Source organism: Wasmannia auropunctata, unplaced genomic scaffold (genome assembly GCF_000956235.1).
Source record: "Wasmannia auropunctata unplaced genomic scaffold, wasmannia.A_1.0 LD336031.1, whole genome shotgun sequence".
NCBI classification, from domain to species: Eukaryota; Metazoa; Arthropoda; class Insecta; order Hymenoptera; family Formicidae; genus Wasmannia; species Wasmannia auropunctata.
The window spans coordinates 612,577-633,847 of record NW_012026859.1 but is presented as its reverse complement, the minus strand read 5'-3'; the positions used below and the strand labels follow the sequence as shown (position 1 = coordinate 633,847).

At 36.5% G+C, this 21,271-nt stretch overlaps 4 protein-coding genes across 4 annotated transcripts in view; 3 read left to right on the top strand and 1 right to left on the bottom strand.

The window, feature by feature from the left end:
* LOC105452488 (neuropeptide FF receptor 2) overlaps positions 1 to 8,552 on the top strand; it is a 46,393-nt gene extending 37,841 nt beyond the window's left edge. The window contains exon 3 of the mRNA XM_011693617.1: positions 1,746 to 8,552. Within this exon, the coding sequence (XP_011691919.1) occupies positions 1,746 to 2,526 (781 nt within the window). The 3' untranslated portion in view covers positions 2,527 to 8,552. The remainder of the gene's footprint in view (positions 1 to 1,745) is intronic.
* Positions 8,553 to 10,326: 1,774 nt separating this feature from the next.
* LOC105452491 (odorant receptor Or2-like) lies at positions 10,327 to 13,649 on the top strand. Its single transcript, XM_011693620.1, has 6 exons — positions 10,327 to 10,470; positions 11,289 to 11,541; positions 11,694 to 11,797; positions 12,672 to 12,998; positions 13,204 to 13,476; positions 13,558 to 13,649. The coding sequence occupies exons 1-6, from the start codon at positions 10,327 to 10,329 to the stop codon at positions 13,609 to 13,611; spliced, it is 1,155 nt and encodes a 384-aa protein (XP_011691922.1). The 3' UTR covers positions 13,612 to 13,649.
* Positions 13,650 to 15,258: 1,609 nt separating this feature from the next.
* On the top strand, positions 15,259 to 18,476 carry LOC105452485 (odorant receptor Or2-like). Its single transcript, XM_011693613.1, has 6 exons — positions 15,259 to 15,552; positions 15,663 to 15,763; positions 16,266 to 16,595; positions 16,981 to 17,256; positions 18,002 to 18,238; positions 18,392 to 18,476. The coding sequence occupies exons 1-5, from the start codon at positions 15,339 to 15,341 to the stop codon at positions 18,062 to 18,064; spliced, it is 984 nt and encodes a 327-aa protein (XP_011691915.1). The 5' UTR covers positions 15,259 to 15,338; the 3' UTR covers positions 18,065 to 18,238; positions 18,392 to 18,476.
* A 562-nt stretch (positions 18,477 to 19,038) lies between these two features.
* Positions 19,039 to 20,618, bottom strand: LOC105452482 (glutathione S-transferase 1-1-like). Its single transcript, XM_011693608.1, has 5 exons — positions 20,312 to 20,618; positions 20,103 to 20,161; positions 19,876 to 20,017; positions 19,624 to 19,791; positions 19,039 to 19,406 (listed from the first exon to the last, which is right to left on the bottom strand). Exons 1-5 carry the CDS (start codon positions 20,447 to 20,449, stop codon positions 19,203 to 19,205), a joined length of 711 nt encoding a protein of 236 aa, XP_011691910.1. The 5' UTR covers positions 20,450 to 20,618; the 3' UTR covers positions 19,039 to 19,202.
* Between the last annotated feature and the right edge of the window lie 653 nt (positions 20,619 to 21,271).

Below are 21,271 nucleotides of genomic sequence, written 5' to 3'. Positions count from 1 at the left end.
ACCTCGCGACGACGTCGTCGTCGTCGTCGTCGTGATCGATGGTCCGCGTGTCCCAATCGCTTCGACGGCGATTTATGTGATTTTTATTCCGTGTTCTTATCGTTAGACACGGGCGAGCGCAATTTATATGGCTGCGGAATTTAACGAGTAATTGCTCTTCCGTATGTTGTGCCGATTCCTTTTTCCTTCCTCAGTACATTTCAAGTGGGACTCGTTAAACCTCCTCTCTTTGCAAATTAATTTAATTCGCAAACAACTTTAATTGGCATCGAAAATAATTTGTTTAATTATCGACTCTAGCCAGACAACACAAAGTTTAAAATTGATGCATAAGACGTCTTTCAAATGCCTTTTAGACACTTCTGCGCGGACCATTTAAAAGATGATTAAAAGACGTCAATTTTAGACTTTGTGTCGCCTTAGTATAATGACAGCTAGTTAATGTTATGCTTATTTTTTTCTCTTTTACGTTGCATATCTTTATCTATATAAGTGTTACAAGTAAGCTTCGCGTGTCGTGGAAAAATTTTCCATTTTCAATGACAACGGCTACAATCGCTGCTGAACGTATTGTCGTGGAAGACTTGCCTCGGAATGTTAATAAACTGGCTGGTTCATTCACACTCGAAGGTGATCGGCTCAATACCGGAGACGAAAGCACAACGTGATTTTTCACGAAGTAATCCGACTAGTCCTAAATAATCCGGACACGGCAAATGAGAATTCCTGCGTCGCATAAAAGGTGTTCCTCGTATCTATTTTCACATACCCGCTCGCGGCGCGTACCCGCTCAAGCGTGAACTCTCGGGTGCCGAGTGTCTTTCGAAATGGCGAATGGAATATTTTGTCGGCAATTCCGTATGTGAGACCTAAAAATGGCGCGACGACCGTACACGCGACGGCCGGACCGCGTGCGCGTTTCCTGAGGCGCGCGTAGGCGCCCCGACTCACAGCCGAACCTGTCCCGCGTGGTGCCCGTAAAATAGCTATTCTGCATTCTTCGTGACATACGGCACAATAAATCAGACGAGATTATCTAACGCGCAAGTGGTTTCTGTGTACACGAGCGAGGTACACAACTGCTTATCGCTGATAGGAAAGTCACTAACTGATGGGGACCTTCGTCGTCTTTGATCAAAAGGTTTTGCCCTCTCCTGATATTTTCCCGCGCTGCACCTCGCTTTTTTTTGCAATGTAGATTTAATGTATTCGATCATTATTTGATATTATTGATTGTAGGTCGTTACTCGATTCTAATAATAGTTATTACACACACACTTCTCTTGATGCTTTATCGGACTAGATTATATGGAAGGTAAAACCGCGCGTATTAATAACTGATTTTTATCCACCTCAACAAAACGGGATTGCCGTGAGATATCAGACCACGATTGTTTAGTGTTTGATATACCAAATAAATCCTACTGACACATCGAAAAGTAAAAGTCAATTATTAAATGCTTAAAAATAACTTCCTATACGATTTTTTTTACATATACTCAATTATTTCATACAAATACACATATTTTAGAATCATTCCTGTTAAATACATTTTACATTTTATGAAATCTTAAGTGGATTTTTATCAATTTGTAAAAATGCAAAAATAGCTATTTATTTACGGTATAATTTTTAAAATATACCTAACGATTCTTATGCGCCAATTCGAGTTTCTAGTTTTACAAACTTGGTGAATAAATTGAGATTGATAGTAACTAACGACAGCTGCCATTTGCCTTTTTCAGGTTTTTGGCGATCTGGTGGCCGTTGAAATGTCAAATCACGAAACGGCGAGCTCGCATGATAATCGTCGTGATCTGGTTCATTGCCCTGACAATGACGTCACCCTGGCTGCTGTTCTTCGACTTGGTCTCCATTTACGACGACGATCCCGACCTGCGTTTCTGCCTGGAGAAGTGGCCGCATCCCAAGGACGGCTCGCTGTTCTTCCTGATCGGCAATCTGACCCTCTGCTACGTGCTACCGATGATACTCATATCCCTCTGCTATATTCTCATCTGGATCAAGGTGTGGCGCAGGCATATACCCACCGATACCAAGGACGCCCAGATGGAGAGGATACAGCAGAAGTCGAAGGTGAAGGTGGTCAAGATGCTGGTTGTGGTCGTGATACTCTTCGTCCTCTCATGGTTGCCTCTCTACGTAATTTTCGCCGTGGTCAAGCTGGGTGGTAACGTGGCCGAGAGTGAGGACGAGATCTTGCCGATCGCCACGCCGATCGCCCAGTGGCTGGGCGCCAGCAACTCCTGCATAAATCCGATCCTCTACGCTTTCTTCAACAAGAAGTACCGGCGCGGCTTCATCGCCATCCTCAAGAGCGGCCGATGCTGCGGCAAGCTGAGGTACTACGAGACCGTCGCGATGATGTCCTCCTCGACGAGCATGAGAAAGTCCTCCTATTACGTCAACAACAACAACAACAACTCGTCGACGAGACGCTGGCACGGGCCGCCGGTTCACCAGGACAGCAACGTTTCCTACATATTCAATCACACCGGCGTGTAATTGCAGCCGCGTGAGTCGAGGGTGCCCTGAGGTGACCTCGCCTTTATTGTGCAGATTTGATATACATACCCGATCAACGGTGGACAAACTGAAAGAGGAGCGCGGTGGCCTTTGCATCTCGATCGGTGACCGTCTTAATTGCACGCCGGTCGAAGCCGAAATCTGGCCGAAGTCAGCCAGTCCGAGGATTTACGGGTCATCCTCGTACGGATGATCGACACGATTGTTGCTCGGACCGGAAGTTGTCAATGGTATGACGAGAGAAGAGAGAAGCCTTTCCCAGCTCAGACAGACCATGGAACGATTGTCGCCCTGCCATTGTCCTTAACGAAAGACACGTCGTTATTTTGGATTTTGTCACAATGTTTAGCCACTGCGTAATAATACCACTACGTTAATATACATATATACTCTAGTTGTTAAGAGACGAGTTCGTCGCTGTGAGCACGCGGTTGTGCAATTGTTCGCCTAACGACACGACGAAGTAGCTTTCTAGGTGATCCAGGAGAGACGAGATTTACGCTTCAATGAATTAGGACTTCTTCTATGTTCGAGATATTTGTACGGTACGTTTGAAACAAAGAGAGAAAGAGAGAAAGAGAGAAAGAGAGAGAGAGAGAAAGAAAGAGAGGACGTATAGTTAAGTCTACCAATTAAATGTAAAGCAGGATGGAGTTTGTTACGATTGCGGCGGATGCACGCGCCCTTGTGTTGTGTCGAGTACGTAATTAGCGCGACAGCGCGGAGTGGCGATGATGTCGGGGATGATGACTCGCGTGCTAGCGCGCGGGTACGAGCTGAGTCGTTGTCTCTTGACAGTAGGCGCGCGGGCACTTTCCGTCATGATAGACAATTAAAGCTGATCCTCGTTGGCGGGATATTTGCGTAATTAAGGGGGCATGTGAGTGAAGACGTGTGCACATACACACCAATTAACACGGGGTTCTCATCGAATGTACGGTGGAAGGCGCAGCGTCGCGTAAAACTCGATCTCGATCCGTATTCGTTCATGCGAGCGGTTTTCGGGCAAAACGGAGACGTTGGTGAAATAAATCGCCTAAGATTCTGACGTTATCTAGCGCGTGTACTCAGTATCGCATGCCGCAGGTTCATTCGTACACGTTGAGACCACCAGTTGCACCAAGAATCGAGATTAGATAACACAATATCCGTAGCGGGACGAACGGGCACGCAGTAATTTGTTGATTATCATTAATTGACGGTCGGTTGCCTGATCACGAAGGACAGTTTGTTTATAATCTCCAAGGAGAAAATACTGATCACTATAGATCATGATTGATTTCCTCGTAAGGCTATATATGACTCACACGTCGTGCTCTAATATGCATCTCTAATGTTCATTTAATCTTCGTTCTATGATATATTCGTTTTATAAGGGAAAAAAATTAATTTGAGTAGTAATGAGTTAATCGAACCTTTGCAAACGCACTATCTATATATACAATTTGCCACGTATTTAAAATTATAATTACTATAGGATTACGTACGTATGTTTTCTTCGGAGATCCGTTTGTAGTTCATTGGCGACGCCATTGCTCTCAACACTTGCGATGAGAAAAACTTTATGGCAATGCAAATGTGTGAGATGAAGACATCAGACGGTCCTTTTCCTTTTTCCGACTTTGGACGTTTTTTCTAAATTTCTATTTCTTGCATTCTCGTATCATCGGGAAGTCACGTGACCGAGTGGCGGTCTGATCCAAGCTAGATTGTATCACTGCTATCACAGGCGTTTGTTCGTTCTTCGCTGGATTAATCGACAGGGTTTTTTCTCGAGCTTGATCGTCCGCAGCACCGCGTTTGCACATCGAGGTTTGCCCGGATTTGTCCGAGGGCAATTCCCGTAGCCTTTTCAAGCCACGACGTTTATCGCGCGCTTGTTATTTCGTCGCACGTGATCATCCATCGGCGATAAAAAAAAAAAAACGAAAGAAAGGCGTGTTACTTTGTCCATTGGCACCGCGATCGATCAGATCGCGGATTTCCGCGCGCGTCGCGATAGAGCGATCGAGTGGTCGCGTTACTCGTTACATTTTTAAGGGCCGAGATGATCGGCTCTTGCGATTCACATCCCCCCCTTCCTTCTGGGGCAACGGGATTACTTTGAATCCTTGTAGTTGTAAGATGGTAACGTCGTAAGCGAATTGCCGGATTTTACGATAGAGCAATTATTTTCGTAAGGTTTTTATACGAGTGACGATACGAGCTGTAGATTTAACTGCAGGCGTGCGAGCTATTACAAGAGACCACCGAGTCTATTTCAATTCATATCCATCGGTGGCGATTAAGTGTAAAAATGATAATAAAGTAGGAAAACGGGAGGCACGCGATCATTATAGCAGCGACAGCAATTATAATTGAAGAAACGTAGGAACAATCAGGATTTGAGATTGAGACACAATTTTTTGCTAATTTCAAATTTCGATGCCACGGACACTCGTTGCACGTCACAAATTGTTATGGAAAGCGTTTTTCGGTGTCTGTGTAGCATCGGCAACTCGCAACCCGAAATTACCCGTCGGTCGTATTGTAATATACCGGCGGTAATCTCGGGCTGTGTAACTGTACACGTATAAGAAATGACGAATACGTGTAAGTTATCGTGTACGAACATGAATATAAACTCACGTAGTGTGCATGTAAGGATCAAACGTAAGTCTATCCGCTCTGTCTGCATGTACGTACTATATGTATATCTATTGTTGCTACGTTGTAACTAAAATAACACACTGACACACATTGTCTTAACACACGTTCCAGATTTATCGTTCCGTCGTGGATCCTTTTTGTACCTTCTGTGGATCCCTTTTTGATTGTTAATTAATTATTATTGATCGATTTTTGTCGCACGCGCAGAATATCTTCTAACACGCACACACTTTAACGGACTTTCGTAACTTTATGAAGCTTTTGATTTACAAGATTTACAAAGCAATTGACAAAACGTGTGAATCCATTGGAATTATCTCTCTTTCGCGTGCGATTTTTTTTCTCTTAAGAAATGCATTGCGCAACTGTCTACGAATAAAAGCTTCATTGTATATGAACGTTTTAATTAGCGAGATGAAAAATACGTTGGTCGCATTTGTAAATTAGATGCATGCAAGAAGACGTCGTAACCAAATAATAAATGTAAAGAAGTTCATAATAGGGCTACGTAAAGTAAATTTGAAATTCCGGTACGTTTGAATATTCGACTATTTAGACATTGCTGTGATTCGAGCCTTGAGATTCGATTAATTCTAACTCAGATGAAATAAATGGTCAAATAATTCAAGTACTTTGAATATCAAGCATTTCCGACGGTTCAATTGTTGCCGTGTTTGCGGTACCGTCACTTTGCAGTACATATATTTTTATATTTATTAGACTTGTGATACTTTTGACCAATTCAACATAAACTATCTGTATCATATTTAAATGAACATAGATTATATTCTCGATATTCAGATACTTGAAATATTCAGCTATTTTTTATTGATAATCTCATGTTCAAGTTTTATCGAAAATTGTCCGTATGACAGATTTACTCAAACATCTACAGCCCCTACACACGCTTGAGTTCTGTTACCAGGACTTACGAGGTGCAATAAAAAAATTTCCGGACTAACGCTATGAAAAAATAACTGACTAATCCTATATTCACGGTTTTATCCCCTTCAAGGTAATCCCCTTCAAGGTAATCTCCTTTGACATTAACTCTTAACTGGCGACGTGAAAAAAAAATGAAGAAAGTTCAATACAATTATTGATGAGTATCTCTCAATTTCTTTAAATTTGTTTATGATTTTCAGAACACATAATATGTATAAATTACTTTTATTGATTATCTAATTGTAAGAACATGAAAGCAGGAGAGAAATATTGTATTGAAATTAATGTCTTTGATTGGTTATTCATTTACGTACAAATAAGAAGATAAAATTTAAGTTCTCTAAAGTTTGAAAGACCTTAAGAAAGCTTAAATACCTTTCTTAAGGTTTAAGCAAGCGATCAGTCCAAAAATTAATTTTGTATCTCGTACAGTTGACATCAAAACGATTTGATTAAGACAGTCTTTTTGTAGTGATCCTTGAAACATCTTCGACATTCAATGAAAGAACTGCCTCATCCATTTTATCACGTTAATATGTGTTCGAGAAATTCATGATCATGCCTTAATCGCGACCAGAACAAGCCCCGTTGTCCGTTGTTAATAGTGCTTTCTCTTGAACGGATTTAATATTAATTTAAAAGTAACACAATTTACATAGAACAAAATACATACTGCTGGTTCCTGCCAGGGATTTTATCAAACATAACTAGGTTACAAAGATATTGCGAACTTATATCATAACAACGTATCGCGTGTATCGCGCATTTCTACTTACAAGTTGGTCCTGCAGTATACATTTATTTTATTTAATTATTACGATAACTTAGAAAGGCAAATTATTTAAAGTCGATGCTTATTTCGATGAGCATTCCAAAAATAATAGTTTCCAAAAGTAACAGCTTAATAATTAATACTTTACTAACTTAATTATTCAACATAGTTATAAATTTCGTCAATGGTAAAAGCACGTTTATATAAAAGCATATGGCCTGAGCAATAATTTTCAAGAAGAATATTCAATAACAGAAAAAGATATACTTTTTTCTTCAAAGTTTTGTTAGAGCATGTCATTAAAACGGTGCTTTTATCATATAAAATCTCTTATATAATACATTTGCCGATATCGCGAATAGTTTATGGGATACCTCAAGAGATGAGTCAAAGATACCGTCTAAAATTAATTCCCAGAGGCGGCGGGAAAATTGCGTAGAGTATCTGAAGCCGACGCTTAAAGGTTACTCCATCGTCGTGAGCCTATTTTTTCTGATAGCGCGCGAGATATACGAGGGAAAGCGATAACATGATTTACATGAACTTAGCGTTTCTCTCAATAGAACATAAGCATTCTGTTATACAATTTTTTACAATCGTCCGCAAGACACTCCCTGTTGTATTGTTAGGTAATCTCGTGTCTTAAGTGGGATATGAGATACGATAATTAAGCGTTTAATTGATAGAACGTATTTACGGTTATTGGTATATTATTAGTGTCAGTTACGCGCGAAGCGGCCAAGCGTATTTAATGATGCTGGCGGAGCCTTGGTACATACAAGAGATTTCCACGTCGAGATATCGGAAATGCACATCTGTTTGTAGCTGCAAAGTGATGTTTTTGTACATTTAAAAACACCTTCTCTTTGCTCTTTATATAAAAATACTATAAAGTCGCGAGAAATAAACGTTATTTACTCGTTCACTATAATCACAAATTATTAAGTTTTGTGTAAAGGAAGAGAGACAGTGCAGGAGAGATTGCCGTATTTATCGAGTAAAATTAAATCTAGATTTGTATTAATTAACATAGACATTCAATACGCTTTTCTTCGCTTAGAGAAGTTTAAGTGTCTTTTCCGATGATTAAAAAGATTAAATTTATTTTAAGTGGAATTTAGTGTGGAGGAATATTTTGTACTAACATGATAATTAAGTCACACACGTACACACACACACACACACACACACACACACACACAAAGTAGAATATCGCTTTTGAGAATTTGCACGCGTATAAGTGTCACGGTCAAATCGACACTTTCGTTGCACACGCGCGTTTACCGAATAAATAAAAATCAAATACTCTGGCGATTCGAATTGAGCTCGGCGCTTTATGAGACGGCCGTAATATTGAAATCTTCTAAGCTACATACACATCGAACGGTATGCCATCCTCTTTCCTTTCCGTTTTACTTTTGTTTTATTGACGGTTACGCGTTATATGGATAAGCGCAGCGTTATCTTTATAACAATGAAATAAAATAGAAACATACTAGAAGGTAAGAAAGACGAATTGATTGCAATGCAAGGTGGTCGATAAGTGTTTAGCAAATCCTATCAGAAATATGTATGTAACGTACCAACCAAAAGATGTTACCGATATGTCGAGAGATGACTCTTACCCAGCATAACTTATTAAAAAAAAAAAAGAAAAAAATAACGAAAATACTTACCGTTAAGACGAATACGTAAATACGAAAGATAGTCTTCGTTTGTTGTATGTTTTGAATATATGTATATGTATATACATATATATAGATGGTATGTATAAACAGCCGGCGATTCGGCGTTATCACGCCGGTCACGCCGAGGCGCAGATTCTCTGTCCATACTGTTCGAGTTAGCAATAAATTTTAATTTTCCCAATTTTCCCCGTCATTTTATATAGAGGATGCTGTGGTAACGCCGAATCACGCCCCACGTAGCTAAAATATATCGAGTTGCGAGTATAAGTATACTTATTTTCTCAGAAAAGAACACATTAAAATATTAAATATTATATTATATATATATGTATATATATATATAAAATAAAATATCTCCATTGTGTATATGCGGTTATATAATTCTCCTAATTCCCATTCTGGGTTATTATTTATGCGACTTATTAATTCAGCGAAAGAGAGATGCGTGCATTTTTTTTTCATTAACACAAAATATAGGGAATTAATCTCCATAAAATTAAATTTTATTAAAATACAAAAATGTATGAATAAAAATTAAAGATAATTATTATATACTAAAAATTAAATGAATTATAAATTATTAATTTATATGATAAATTTTACATTTATATCTAATTTTTTATACTATATTTTTAATATACAGAGTGATAATCAAGGTGACATATTAATAAAAGTGACAAATTTTTTCTATAGGATAGTACATATTCATTTCCTTTTTACAAAATAAGTAATTATTTAGTTTTAACAACTTCCTAGTTGTCACTCTGTAAATTACGCGTACATCTAAATTTTCTTTAATTGAAAATTATTGTAAAATCTGAAATTAAATTCAAAATTGATTTTCCTTAATAAGTTTCAGTTTCTTACCTGGAGTTGCTGAAGACTGCAAAGCAAGATGAAGTTTCTTTAGAGAGATTTACAGATATCTTACATTTCTTTCAATCTTATTGTTAGTATCATTCATTAGTAGCATTAATACAAAATCTAGAGTAACAAATATAACTTTAATTCCTGCACTAATAAAATCCTTATTAAAGTCTAGGCAAAACACTTGTTTTTTTTAAATAAAAACTTATCGAACGGCCATTGCTCCGTGGTATCTACGATCTTCGAGGTACGAGGCACAATCGTCGACTGATACTTTTTTGCCTCTATATAAGGGCATTCTGTTATCGCATGACTTCTCGCCACATTTCTTATCATTTCCTCGGGAAATTCTCTTTAGGATCCTGCGAATGTAACACCTGTAAGAAAGATTGGAAGGTGTTCGGTAACGTACCTTCTTTTTTTTTCTTTGTACCGCTCTCCCGCGTTCGTAGACGATTTTAATCTAAATATACTTACGGAACGGAGTTCGTCGACGGCGCGGATACATTAACATTGCATGTTCCTCTTCGCGAGAAAGGCGGAGGGTATGTACCCCGTAATAATGCAATCCCTCCTATCCTGCGATACGACTAGCATGATAATAGAGGCTGGAAGTAATAGAAGGGGAAATAACTCGATCAAAGATCGTGCCACGATTGCCGTAGCGTATGCCTGTTATTACGCCTGTTATATCTCCTATACGTATATCATTGCATCGTGCGATACCGCGAATCTCGTTAATACGACACCAACCGCTGAAGTAGCGATCGATGCACGATGACGAAGTACGCTCGAAGTAGAAATCTATCCTCGAAGAAGGAGGATAGATTTCTATCGATACGAATAGTGAGATTTCTTATGAAGGTGATCGGTTTCTGGCCCCCCGAGTCGAAAACTGAGGAACGATTGTTGAATGGAGTTTTGGGTTATACAATATACGTAGGATGCCTCGCTTTGTGGATAGAGTCGACCGAAATATATCTAGGTAAAGGCGACTTTTATGTAAGTATCAAAATTTATAATAAACGTGGGAAAATTATCACATATTGATAGAGATGTAAAAAAACGTTTTTTTTTCTAATAGAAAAAAACATTAGAATAAAAACGTATTTTATTTCACTGAAAAAATACAAATGTGGTTTTTTTTTAATTCCGATAGCACGACTAATTAATTGTAAATAGTAATTCTATAATTATATAATTAATTTTAATGTAATCTACATTCAACTTTTATAAAAGGAGAATCTTTTTAATTATTTTTCTAAACAGCTTTTCCTTAAGTAGAATTTATTATAATTATTCATTGAAAGTCTTTGCTTCAAAATATGTTTCAGAATCAATATATTAGCTTCCTTGTTCTGCGTAAAGGTTAAAATAATGATAATTTAAATTTACTATCTATAAAATAAAAAATCATGAAAAATTAATTTATATTAAGCAAAATATAGATATTAAATATAGATAGCTAAAAGAAAATTTTTGAAGAAAACGAGGCTTATGTTTTTTTCTTAAAAAAAGACGTATTTTATAAAAAAATTTTGGTTTTTTTCTATTACATCTCTACATATTAGTCATAGGATAGTATTGTTTGTGTATATAATAGTAATCAAAAGCTTGTAATAAATGTAAATAATTAAAGATACAGAGCTATATAGTGTTTATTTTTATTAATGTTATACAATTTTTATATATTAATTTTATTAATTTTATTTTTCGTAGATTGTTAATGTCAAGTTATGTCAAGTTACTAGCTTCTCTACAATGACATACAATTTTTATAAAAAGTTAGTAACAAAATCTGTATTAATATTTTTTTTTAGGCCCTCACGTACACCGCTTGTAGCAGTATGCCGGTAGTCACAATTTTGTCGAAGGTAACCTTGTTTCTTCTTCATCGAAAAGACCTGCTGAGTATGTTGAAATATACAGAGGAAAATTTTTGGAACGCCCAGTACGACGAGTACGGCAGCAATATTTTGGAAAGGATTAACAAAAAGGCAATAATATTAATGTGCGCGTTTACGTTCTTCGTTCAAGGAACCGTTGCCACCTATATGCTGACTCCTCTAATCGGTATCCTGAATCTAAATTTACATCGCCTACTTAGTAGAGAATAGAACACGAACGGTACAAATCTTAGTTCAGGTACTAAGCACCTTCTGTTCGTAATACCGTTGCGCAGACACAGGGATTTCACGTTTCTCTTCTATATTACATTTTTGTAGAAAATATAGGAAGAAACGAGACCGACAGAATACTCCCGTTTTCTCTTTGGATTGGAATCCCGACAACCATTTCGCCTAACTTTGAAATACTATTCGCTATTCAGGTAATGCAGCATGGTTCTTCAAAATTGTGTTATAAAGGAGAGTTGGTTGAAGTTTGGAACGTTTCTGGAGCGATTTTTTAAAAATGATTTGTCCCATTTCTAGCTTTGCATAGAGTATAACTCATAAGTGCCACAAACACAGTACAAAATATTTCGATCAAATACACGCGTCGGAAGGCAGAATTTTTTAAGTAGTTTATCAAACATAAGGGTGCCTTCCGACGCGTGTATTCGATTAGAACATTTTTAATTTGTATCTGGCGCTTATTGTTAGAAGTAATGTTGTACAAAAAGTTGAAATGAGACAAATCATTTTTGGCGTAGCTAGAATTTTTTAAGTGACCGAGAGGGTGGTTTATCGAGCATAAGGGTGTCTTTCGATGCGTGTATTCAATTGGAATATTTCGTGTCTGGCACTTAGGAGTTACTTTGTGTAACAGTAGAAATGGGCCAAATCATTTTTGGCACGTAGCTAAAATTTTTTAAGTGCAGACTGGGAGGGTGGTTTATCGAGCATATAAGGGTGCCTTCCAACGCGTGTATCGAAATATTTTGTATTGTGTTTGTGGCATTTATGAGTTATTCTATGTGAAGCTAGAAACGGGACAAATAATTTTTTAAAAATCGCTCCAGGAACGTTCCAAACTTCAACCAGCTTAATAGGAATACCTTTTGTTTTGTATTATTTTTTTAGAAACTGTAGATATATTTATCTTAACTTATATATATTTATCATATTATTAAGTTTTTAAAGAACTTAATAATAACGAGAATTGATAGCATTAGTAGCTGTGTCACCGATTTGCATGCAATGCAGCATTTTATTGCCGACGTGTCCGTAAATCTTTCCTTTTTACAGTGTGCAATTTTACAGATTACAGCGCTCATTCACTGTGGCGTGTGCTTCTGTTGCTTCGACAATCTCTTGGGTTTATTGAACCTGCACACTGCAGGCCAGTTCAAAATTCTGCAACACCGGTTGGGAAGCATTCTCAAGAGGGTCGAACGGACCGATACCGTAAGGTCACTCGACGAGAAACAGAGGCGGGGAGTATACGAAAACCTCAGAGAGTGCGTCAAATTGCATCACGAGCTAATCTGGTACAGTGAAAAAATGGAACAAATTTTCATGTACACAACCCTTTGTCAGCTGTTGGTGTCCGGCGTCATGCTTTGCGTCGCGGGCTTTCAGGTATTTTTGGTAAGTTGCCTTATACACGTAGTGTTGTGTTAAGGAATGTGTGTGTGTGTGTGAATGTATGAAATGTGCGTGTCGGAACTCTTTATTCACATAACGATGTTAGATAAGTGAAGGTAACGTAAGAGAAAGATGAGCGTAAATAAATAGCTTACCTGCTTTATTCGCTGATCTTCTCCATCACGCGTCTGCGTCTCTGTTGGAAAAGGCCCGAGGTACTCTCGTCAGACGAATGATATTCATCGCTCATACAAACGGCTGCTTCATCCAGCTGTTCGTGATCACGCTGACGGCGAACGAATTAATGGACGAGAGCCGAGCGGTCGGAGACGCGGCGTACAACGCCAACTGGCAGGTCTTGTCCCACGAGGAGAACAGGGCAGTCAGGAAAGCCATTCTGATGATCATGGTGCGATCCGCACGTGCCTGCTCCATATCCGCTGGCGGTTTCTTCCCGGTGTCTCTCGAGACGTTTATGGCGGTAAAAATCTTATGGGTGTATAAAACAGTATACATCTGCAGATACTTTCCGCAACGTGACAATTTTGTATTCTCCTTCCAGGTATTGAGCACCGCGGCGTCCTACTTCACCTTGCTTCGCAAATTTGTGGAGTGAGCGCTCAAAAGTAGGGAATTCAAACTTACTATAAAAAACAAATTGGAGGAAAGAGCTTAGAAATATTCGAAACATTAAAATATTTAGTTTTTGAAAAACTGAAAATGTTCAGCGTGTTGCATATTCATTTTTAGAAATATTTATACAATACGTGAAATGTACATATGTATATTCTACAGAATATCAAAGATTGTAATTTATTTTCAATAACTTTTTTTTTCTGACAGACTATTGCAAATAAAATTGACAATTCTTCTGACGGAAATACTTCGCAGATATATTTTTCTTAATTCCCTCGTGTAAAATTGTTCGAAAAAAAATATGTCCATTTTTATGTACTGCATTTATATGTTTATGCATTTAGAAAAATGTGAAAAACTTTAGTTACTACGCGTTAATTCATCAGCTGAAGCAAATTGTCTGCAAATACTATTACCTCAATATCGTTCCTGTACGTTGCAAGTGGAGACGTCCAATTTGCGATGTGGTTCGATGGCTCGCAGTCGGGCTACTGACGGGGGAAGCGCCGAAGAGAAAGGGCCATGTGGTGGCATTGTCCCCATCGGAGATCGAATTTAATACGTACACCACCAATTGTGCGCCTTCGGCAAAGGAGACGCGTGCCGATTACAGCCTGTCACCCGCTGGTAAGTGCGCGCCAATTTTCCTCGCTTGTTAGCATAATGGGCTTCCACTTATGCCGAGAATGGCTCGGCCATTCGGATGCACTTAAGGCCGGTGCGCGGCGTAAGAAAATCACGAGGTTCGGCATGACGCAAAGTAAGGAGTACCGATCGGTGAATATTACCCGGCTCTTCATGAAAGTAGTCGGGTTCTGGTACGTCGAGACATCCAGGGAGCAGCTGCTCCTGCGCGTCGCGTTCGGCTATGCCGTTTGGCAGATCTCCTTCGCCATTCTCGTCGAGGGCGTTGATCTGTATCACTGCTTAGGTGACTTTTACGTGAGTGACGCCAGCGATCGCTCTCGCAGTTCCACCTTGACGGATGTAGAAGCAGCGCGGTTATATATTTGAATTTATTTTGACGTTAAAGTGCAGTTTTATTTTAAGTTTTGTATACGGTGCATCATTTTGAATTATTAAACGCGTAAAACTAACTAACATTTAACTCCGATTTAATTCCGAGAAAAGAAATCTAGACAATTATGCAGTTCGAGTACGTATAGCTTTAGCAGCGGAGCGTGTATGTTTTGCTTCAATATATTTTTAATTTTCTTTTATTCCGACGGATTGAAACTGTTATAATTGGAAAAGTATAATTGGAGAATTCCTGATGCTGTGTATGTGTATGTGTTTGAGTGTTTGTGTGAAAGTACATATGGAAAGAGTATACCTTACGCCAATTGAAAGTTTTCGATAACTATCGATCTAATTGAGAATCAAAGAGGACATAAGATATTCTATTCTGTTTTTCATAATTTTATTCTATCTTAAAAAATATTTTCTATGTTAAAGTTAATGACATTATATTATAATAACATTTAACGTCATTTATGGGAATATTTATAACATATAAATTACCATGTGCGAAATAATTTTTCAATATAAAATAAATAAATAAAATATTAAATAGAAAAATAACCTACAGAATTTTTTCACGCTTATAGCGTTCATATGGAGGGGAGGGGGCAGAATTTATTTAATTCTTGAGAGTTTTATTACTCATAGGCTGCCACGTTCAACCTGTGCACAACGTTCCTATTAATAATGATATTAGTGAAGCTAGGCAGCTTCATGTTCTACCGTGACATGGTAATGGACTTGATTCGTTCCGCCGAGAGGAATTTTTGGAGTGCCACTTATGACGAGGTTGGCACTCGAATCCTAGAAGGATATGACAGGCTAGGGATGACTATGACTTACACTTTTACGTTCATCGTTTACGTGGCGACTTTAAATTACATCTTCGCACCTTTTTTCGGTACAATTTTCGTTTCTGCTTACGCTGTAGTGGCGAATGTTACTTCTCGGACTGTCATGTAAAGTGACGACGTACATCGCGTCAAATATTCCTTTTGCTGTTTGTAATAGAGCATGAAGCAAAAAACGAAACGGAGAAAATTCTACCTTTCAAGCTGTGGATTGACTTTCCATATCACTCACCGTATTACGAAGTCACTTATGTTATACAGGTAATAGAACAGTGTATGTATAAAATAATGAGTTTTATTTAATATTATAGGCAATTTATGTCAATTACTAACAATTTTATTGGTACCGACAATTAATGGATATTAATGGATAATTGAATGTTAATTATCTCAATGCTTTGTGTTTTTAATAGTTTATATATTTTAAAAAATGACACATATTTTTAAATAATTATACATATTGGAGGAGATAAATTTTATATAAGTTTTAGTATTTAACTTTCAGTGTTCTTTATTACTTTTTTTTTTATTATACAAAAACTGTGATCTTTAAAATAAAAAATAAATTTAATCTTTTATTTATCTTTTCATTGAAAATATTTACATTATCTTTAGTTACTTATTTCTAATAGAATAAAAAAAATTTATTCTATTAGAATAAATGATTCAATAATATAAAAGTAATTTTTTTTTTAAACTTTAATTAACATTTTTAATTTTCCATATAAAAATTTAATTTACATTACTATGATCACTTTTGCAGTCACTTTCGACAATACATTCGGGTATCTGCACTTTCTGCTTTGACAATTTTGTAAGCACGTTCAATATTCACATTGCCGCGCAACTGAAAATCTTGGCTCACAAAGTAAAAGTCATCGCTGAGGATTGCATCGAGGATACGATGGATCAGAAATGTCCATTGGAAACGAATGTTGCGGTTGTATCGTTCAAGAAACTGCAGGACTGTGTGCAGCACCACATCACGCTCATATCTTACGTGCGTAATATGCAACGCGTGTTCGCTATTATATTGCTCGGACAGTTGCTGCTCTCCAGCGTAGTCCTCTGCTTCGGTGGATTTCAGTTTCTCGTGAGCTTTCGAATTTTACCTCCTTATCTCCTAGCTTTCCACTCTCTCTCTCTCTCTCTCTCTCCGTACTTACTTGTCAGTTAATTCTGTATTTCGACTGCAGCGAGAAATGTTCTCGAAGTAAAATGCAATTAAGTTTGATAAATTTAATTCAGCATTTAAATTAAATTTAATCCTTTGACTCTCTTATATTTACTTATTCACGTTTAGAATTTAAAAGCATAAAAAGTCGATAATGTGTATATTTAAAAATTTTAGAAAAATCTTTGACGTATTTGTAATTACGTAGAATAACGCATGAAAAAATCAAACTTTTCATAAATAATTACAACCTCCGCGTTAGAAGGATTGATATTGTCGCCTTCTGAAATTCTTTTGTTCGCAGGCTGCGGATATGATTATCAGAAAGTGCATTTTTGCCTTCCATTTCGTGGGCGGTCTTATCCAGCTGTTTATTTATACGTGGACGTCCAATGACATAATTGTGCAAAGTGTGGGTATTTCCGACGCCGCTTACAATTCCAAATGGTACCTTTTACCCGACAACGATCTAGGCAGGGCGGTGAAGAAAGGGCTAATTATGATCATGATCAGAGCACGCCGGCCGTGCAAGTTAACCGCTGGGAGTTTCACGGTTATGTCCTTGGACACTTTCATGGGGGTAAGTGCGACGCGCTGAGTATGACTTGGGGGGAGGGGGGGCCTTTAAAACTTTCCCAAAGAAATTTATTTATTACAAGTTGTAAAAAGCATCGTTATCGGTGCCAGGTTTTTTTTTCTTTTTTGTACAATACCATAATCACGATCGTCGCACTTTATTCTTCTGCCCGGTTGTAAAAATATGTCCATAAGAATATACGTCTCGTACTTCTGATACTTTCCTCACTTGAAGTTTTTAGATTATCCCCTACGTCGATACTCCGGGTACCCCCATACACTTTAAATTAAAAAGTTTTTTTAGCTCTTAACAAAAGTTTGCTAAACGCTTTCAGATCCCCACTGTTCCGGTAATTTTATATTGTGGGTTAACGTACTTAGAGCAAAATTTAAACTTAAAATATTTAAATATAAAAATTTTACTATTTGGTAGTCGCGAGTACTTGAATACCCATATGAGAAAATTTGTACGAATTATAAACAATGTATAGCAAAAGAAAATTTTCAATTTTATATTATTTCTTATCTGTGACTAAAAAAAATCTACTTTAAACATTTTATCCTGCTTGATTTTATGAACTCATTTGTGTTTAACACATTGCTAAAGATCACACATTATATTACATATTACAAAATTATTTTATTTTTAACTTGTTTTTTATTTTACATATGTGCTTGTGAATTAATTTTTGATGTCGTCTTCTTTCTTTCTTTCGTTGACAATATAATATACAAATTTATACTTGTAGATATTAAGTACAGCGGCGTCGTACTTTACGTTATTACGACAAATGAGTGAGGATAATATATAGTTATAAAATATATAGACCTACAGAAGGAAATCCTAGTTGCTAGCTAGTGTTGAAATTGAAAAAATTTATTTTAATATCTACATCATATTTAATTAATGAAGTATATGTATATGCTTAATTAAATTCTACATTCGAAAGGACGAACCTCGTACATCATTCGAATCTTTTCTGTCGGTAAGTGAACAAGTATATTGAATATCTTTATAACGATATAATATTTATTATTTATGAAAAAATGAAAATATTCTTGAATCAATACGTAAAGTACATAATTTTCAAAATAATATCTCCATGAGTATATTATGAGTTGCAATTTATGTTTCGTAGATAAGACGATTAAATCAATATCTTTAAAACAATATTATCTTGGACGTTTCAAGGATTAATAAATAAATTTACATTAACATTACATAAAAATTTATATGTTAAGGAGAATAAATAATTAAAATGTAAATAAAATAAAATAGGATAATAAACTGCTGTAAATAGAAATGGGTTTCAAATTTTCACACCGACTTTCAGTAGATCTTCAGTAGATCATTACCCGACATACGATACAGGTGTGATGACGTACGTTGAATGTGACTTTAGAACTTTAGAATTCGCGTAAAAATCTCATTGCCAACCGTCGGCAATGTTACTAATGTTTAACACTTCAAGTTTTCAACGGACGAAAATAATAAGAAATTATTGGAAAATAATAAGAAGAATTATCTAGGAATTATATATAATACGATTTAAAACTAAGTATATCAAATGATATATAATTCTTTTAAATTAATGTGACATTAAGAACTTATATTTTTATTGAAGTGACAGTTTATTTATTTTTTTAATCTTATACTATGCTTACATTGCAGGTATCACTCTTATTTATTTGTAGTTTTACTTTTGTGTATACAGCGCGCGCGCGTACACACACACGCCTACACACACACACGCACATAATAAAAACATCTAAAAAACAACGTATAATTGTTTCAAGTATGAGTTTTGATAAAACTCCTTGTATAATAAACAATCTCTTCTACATAATTACAAGTGTGATTAAAATTGATAGCTTCACATGCACCAGTATTTTATTTATTTAATATGTTTCAGCTTGGAAAATTGAAACAATGTTTAATATAATATATTACTAATTTTCTTCTTCTTCTCCTTGATCTCCTTCACCTTCTGCTTCTCCTTCTTCTTCTCCTCCTTCCCCTTGCGAAGCTTGAATAAATTGCTTGAACATTTCGACAGGTTCACCATTTGCTTTCTCGTATCCAGGTGCAGACGTTTTTATTCTCTCTAACCAGTCGGAAACATTTTTATATTCTTCCAAATCGAATCCAAAGGCCTAACAAGAAATCAATTAAATTTACAGATCTCAAAAATAATTTCTAGATGTGTGTCAACTGACAATTGGCGAAAGTGCAACTAAATCCACATAAAATTACAGACAGAAAGAATAATTTCTTGAAAATATTTAGGAAAGAAAAATGCTACACCAGAGAATACATGTTTGTTGCTTCTAAGAATACCTAATTAGTTGTTTATAACACCATCGAAATTACCTCTGCTGTGGTTACAGACGCAGTCAAAGATAGATCAGCGATCGTTAAATTATCTCCAGCCACGTAATCTTGTCCTTCAAGAAAATTGTTCATAACTTGAAAGGCTTCCTTTAGTTTTTCATACAGTTCTGGATCGTACGTATCGACTTGTTTTCTGAGCACGGGCATCTACGATCACGAAATGTGCGATAATCGATTGCATGCGCTGCCGCGATACAGTTTATTCAGAAGCGATGAAATGTGTACACGTACGTAATAATCAAATATGTTCGCAAAAAGGCTGCCGAGATCGAAGTATAATCGTTGATTAACTAAAGCACGTGCCTCTGGACTCCGCGGGTATAACGTCTCATCCGGGCCGTACTGATCGGCCAAATAAGCCAGGATAGCTCGACTGAAATATGTCGTTTCTTAAATGAATATCCCAATATAAATACAGCAAAATGAGCGCTGCACATTATTAAAACGCTTTTACTGACCTTTCCGATAGCTTGAGATCATCGTCAATTAAGAAAGGAATGGTCTTTTGCGGATTTAACTAGAAGATAAAAATGTGCTTATTCTAATATTAAGAAACTTAGTGCTTCTCAATATTTTAGTTTACTTTCAAACTACGAAATTATCTAAAGTAAGAAACAAAAAGATATTTCTATCTAATAATGTATCATACGCTATTAATTTTTCATACCTCCTCGTATTCCGGTGTCAAATGCTCACCAGCCATCACGTTCAATGATATCAATTCCATTTCGAGCCCAATCGCCTCTGCCACGAGCAAGACAGCTCGGCAAGGTGGACTCGGAGAATAATAATATAGCACGGGCATTATTTGATCTTAAACAGCTCAATTTGCTACTTAATGTACACGTTATTCGCGCGATTTATATTTCGCTCACAAATATTATATCTCTTTATTATTTCTAAATTAATAAGTACAGTATCTGTTTCGCGAACGCAAATGCACATGCAGTTCCGGGTTTGCACAAAGACTGAACAGTCCTAGACTGCAACTTTCCACCAAATCGATATATCGACATATATGTATTTAAATACAACTATAGCTCTCTTTGGCCTTTACTGGAGTTTCATTAGAGATAGCTGCGGATAGATAGTTAAGCAGATAGATAGTTAGGCAGATAGATAGATAGCTTTATTTATGTGCTTTTTTAAGAACTACAACTCCTATAAAACAGCTATAAAATATTAATTTAAGTAAGATAAAAAAATTAAATATGTATAATATTATATAATTTCAAAAATATAACTGAAAACATAACGTAACATTAATGTATATAAATTTCAATATTTTTTTTTGTATTGCAAATGTGTATTATAAACCAAGCTTTTACATAGTCTATAGTATATGTATCGTATTCTATAATTCTTATAATATGTATCGTATTCCTACGAGCACCGACAAAACACGATTGATGCAAGCATAGACTCTTATGTCGTAATTGAGATCGTTAAAGAGTATTTAAGGAGTAGAAGCAAATGAACATCGAATTTAAGGCAGGTCGACTATCAGTGGCAAATTACGCGCGTAATGAGAACGAACGAGTTTACGGTTCGAAAAGCTCGTTAACATAGAATCTTCGATTCGAAAATTATCTTTATGAAAGGCGCGAGAGTAAAAATTCTCCTTAAA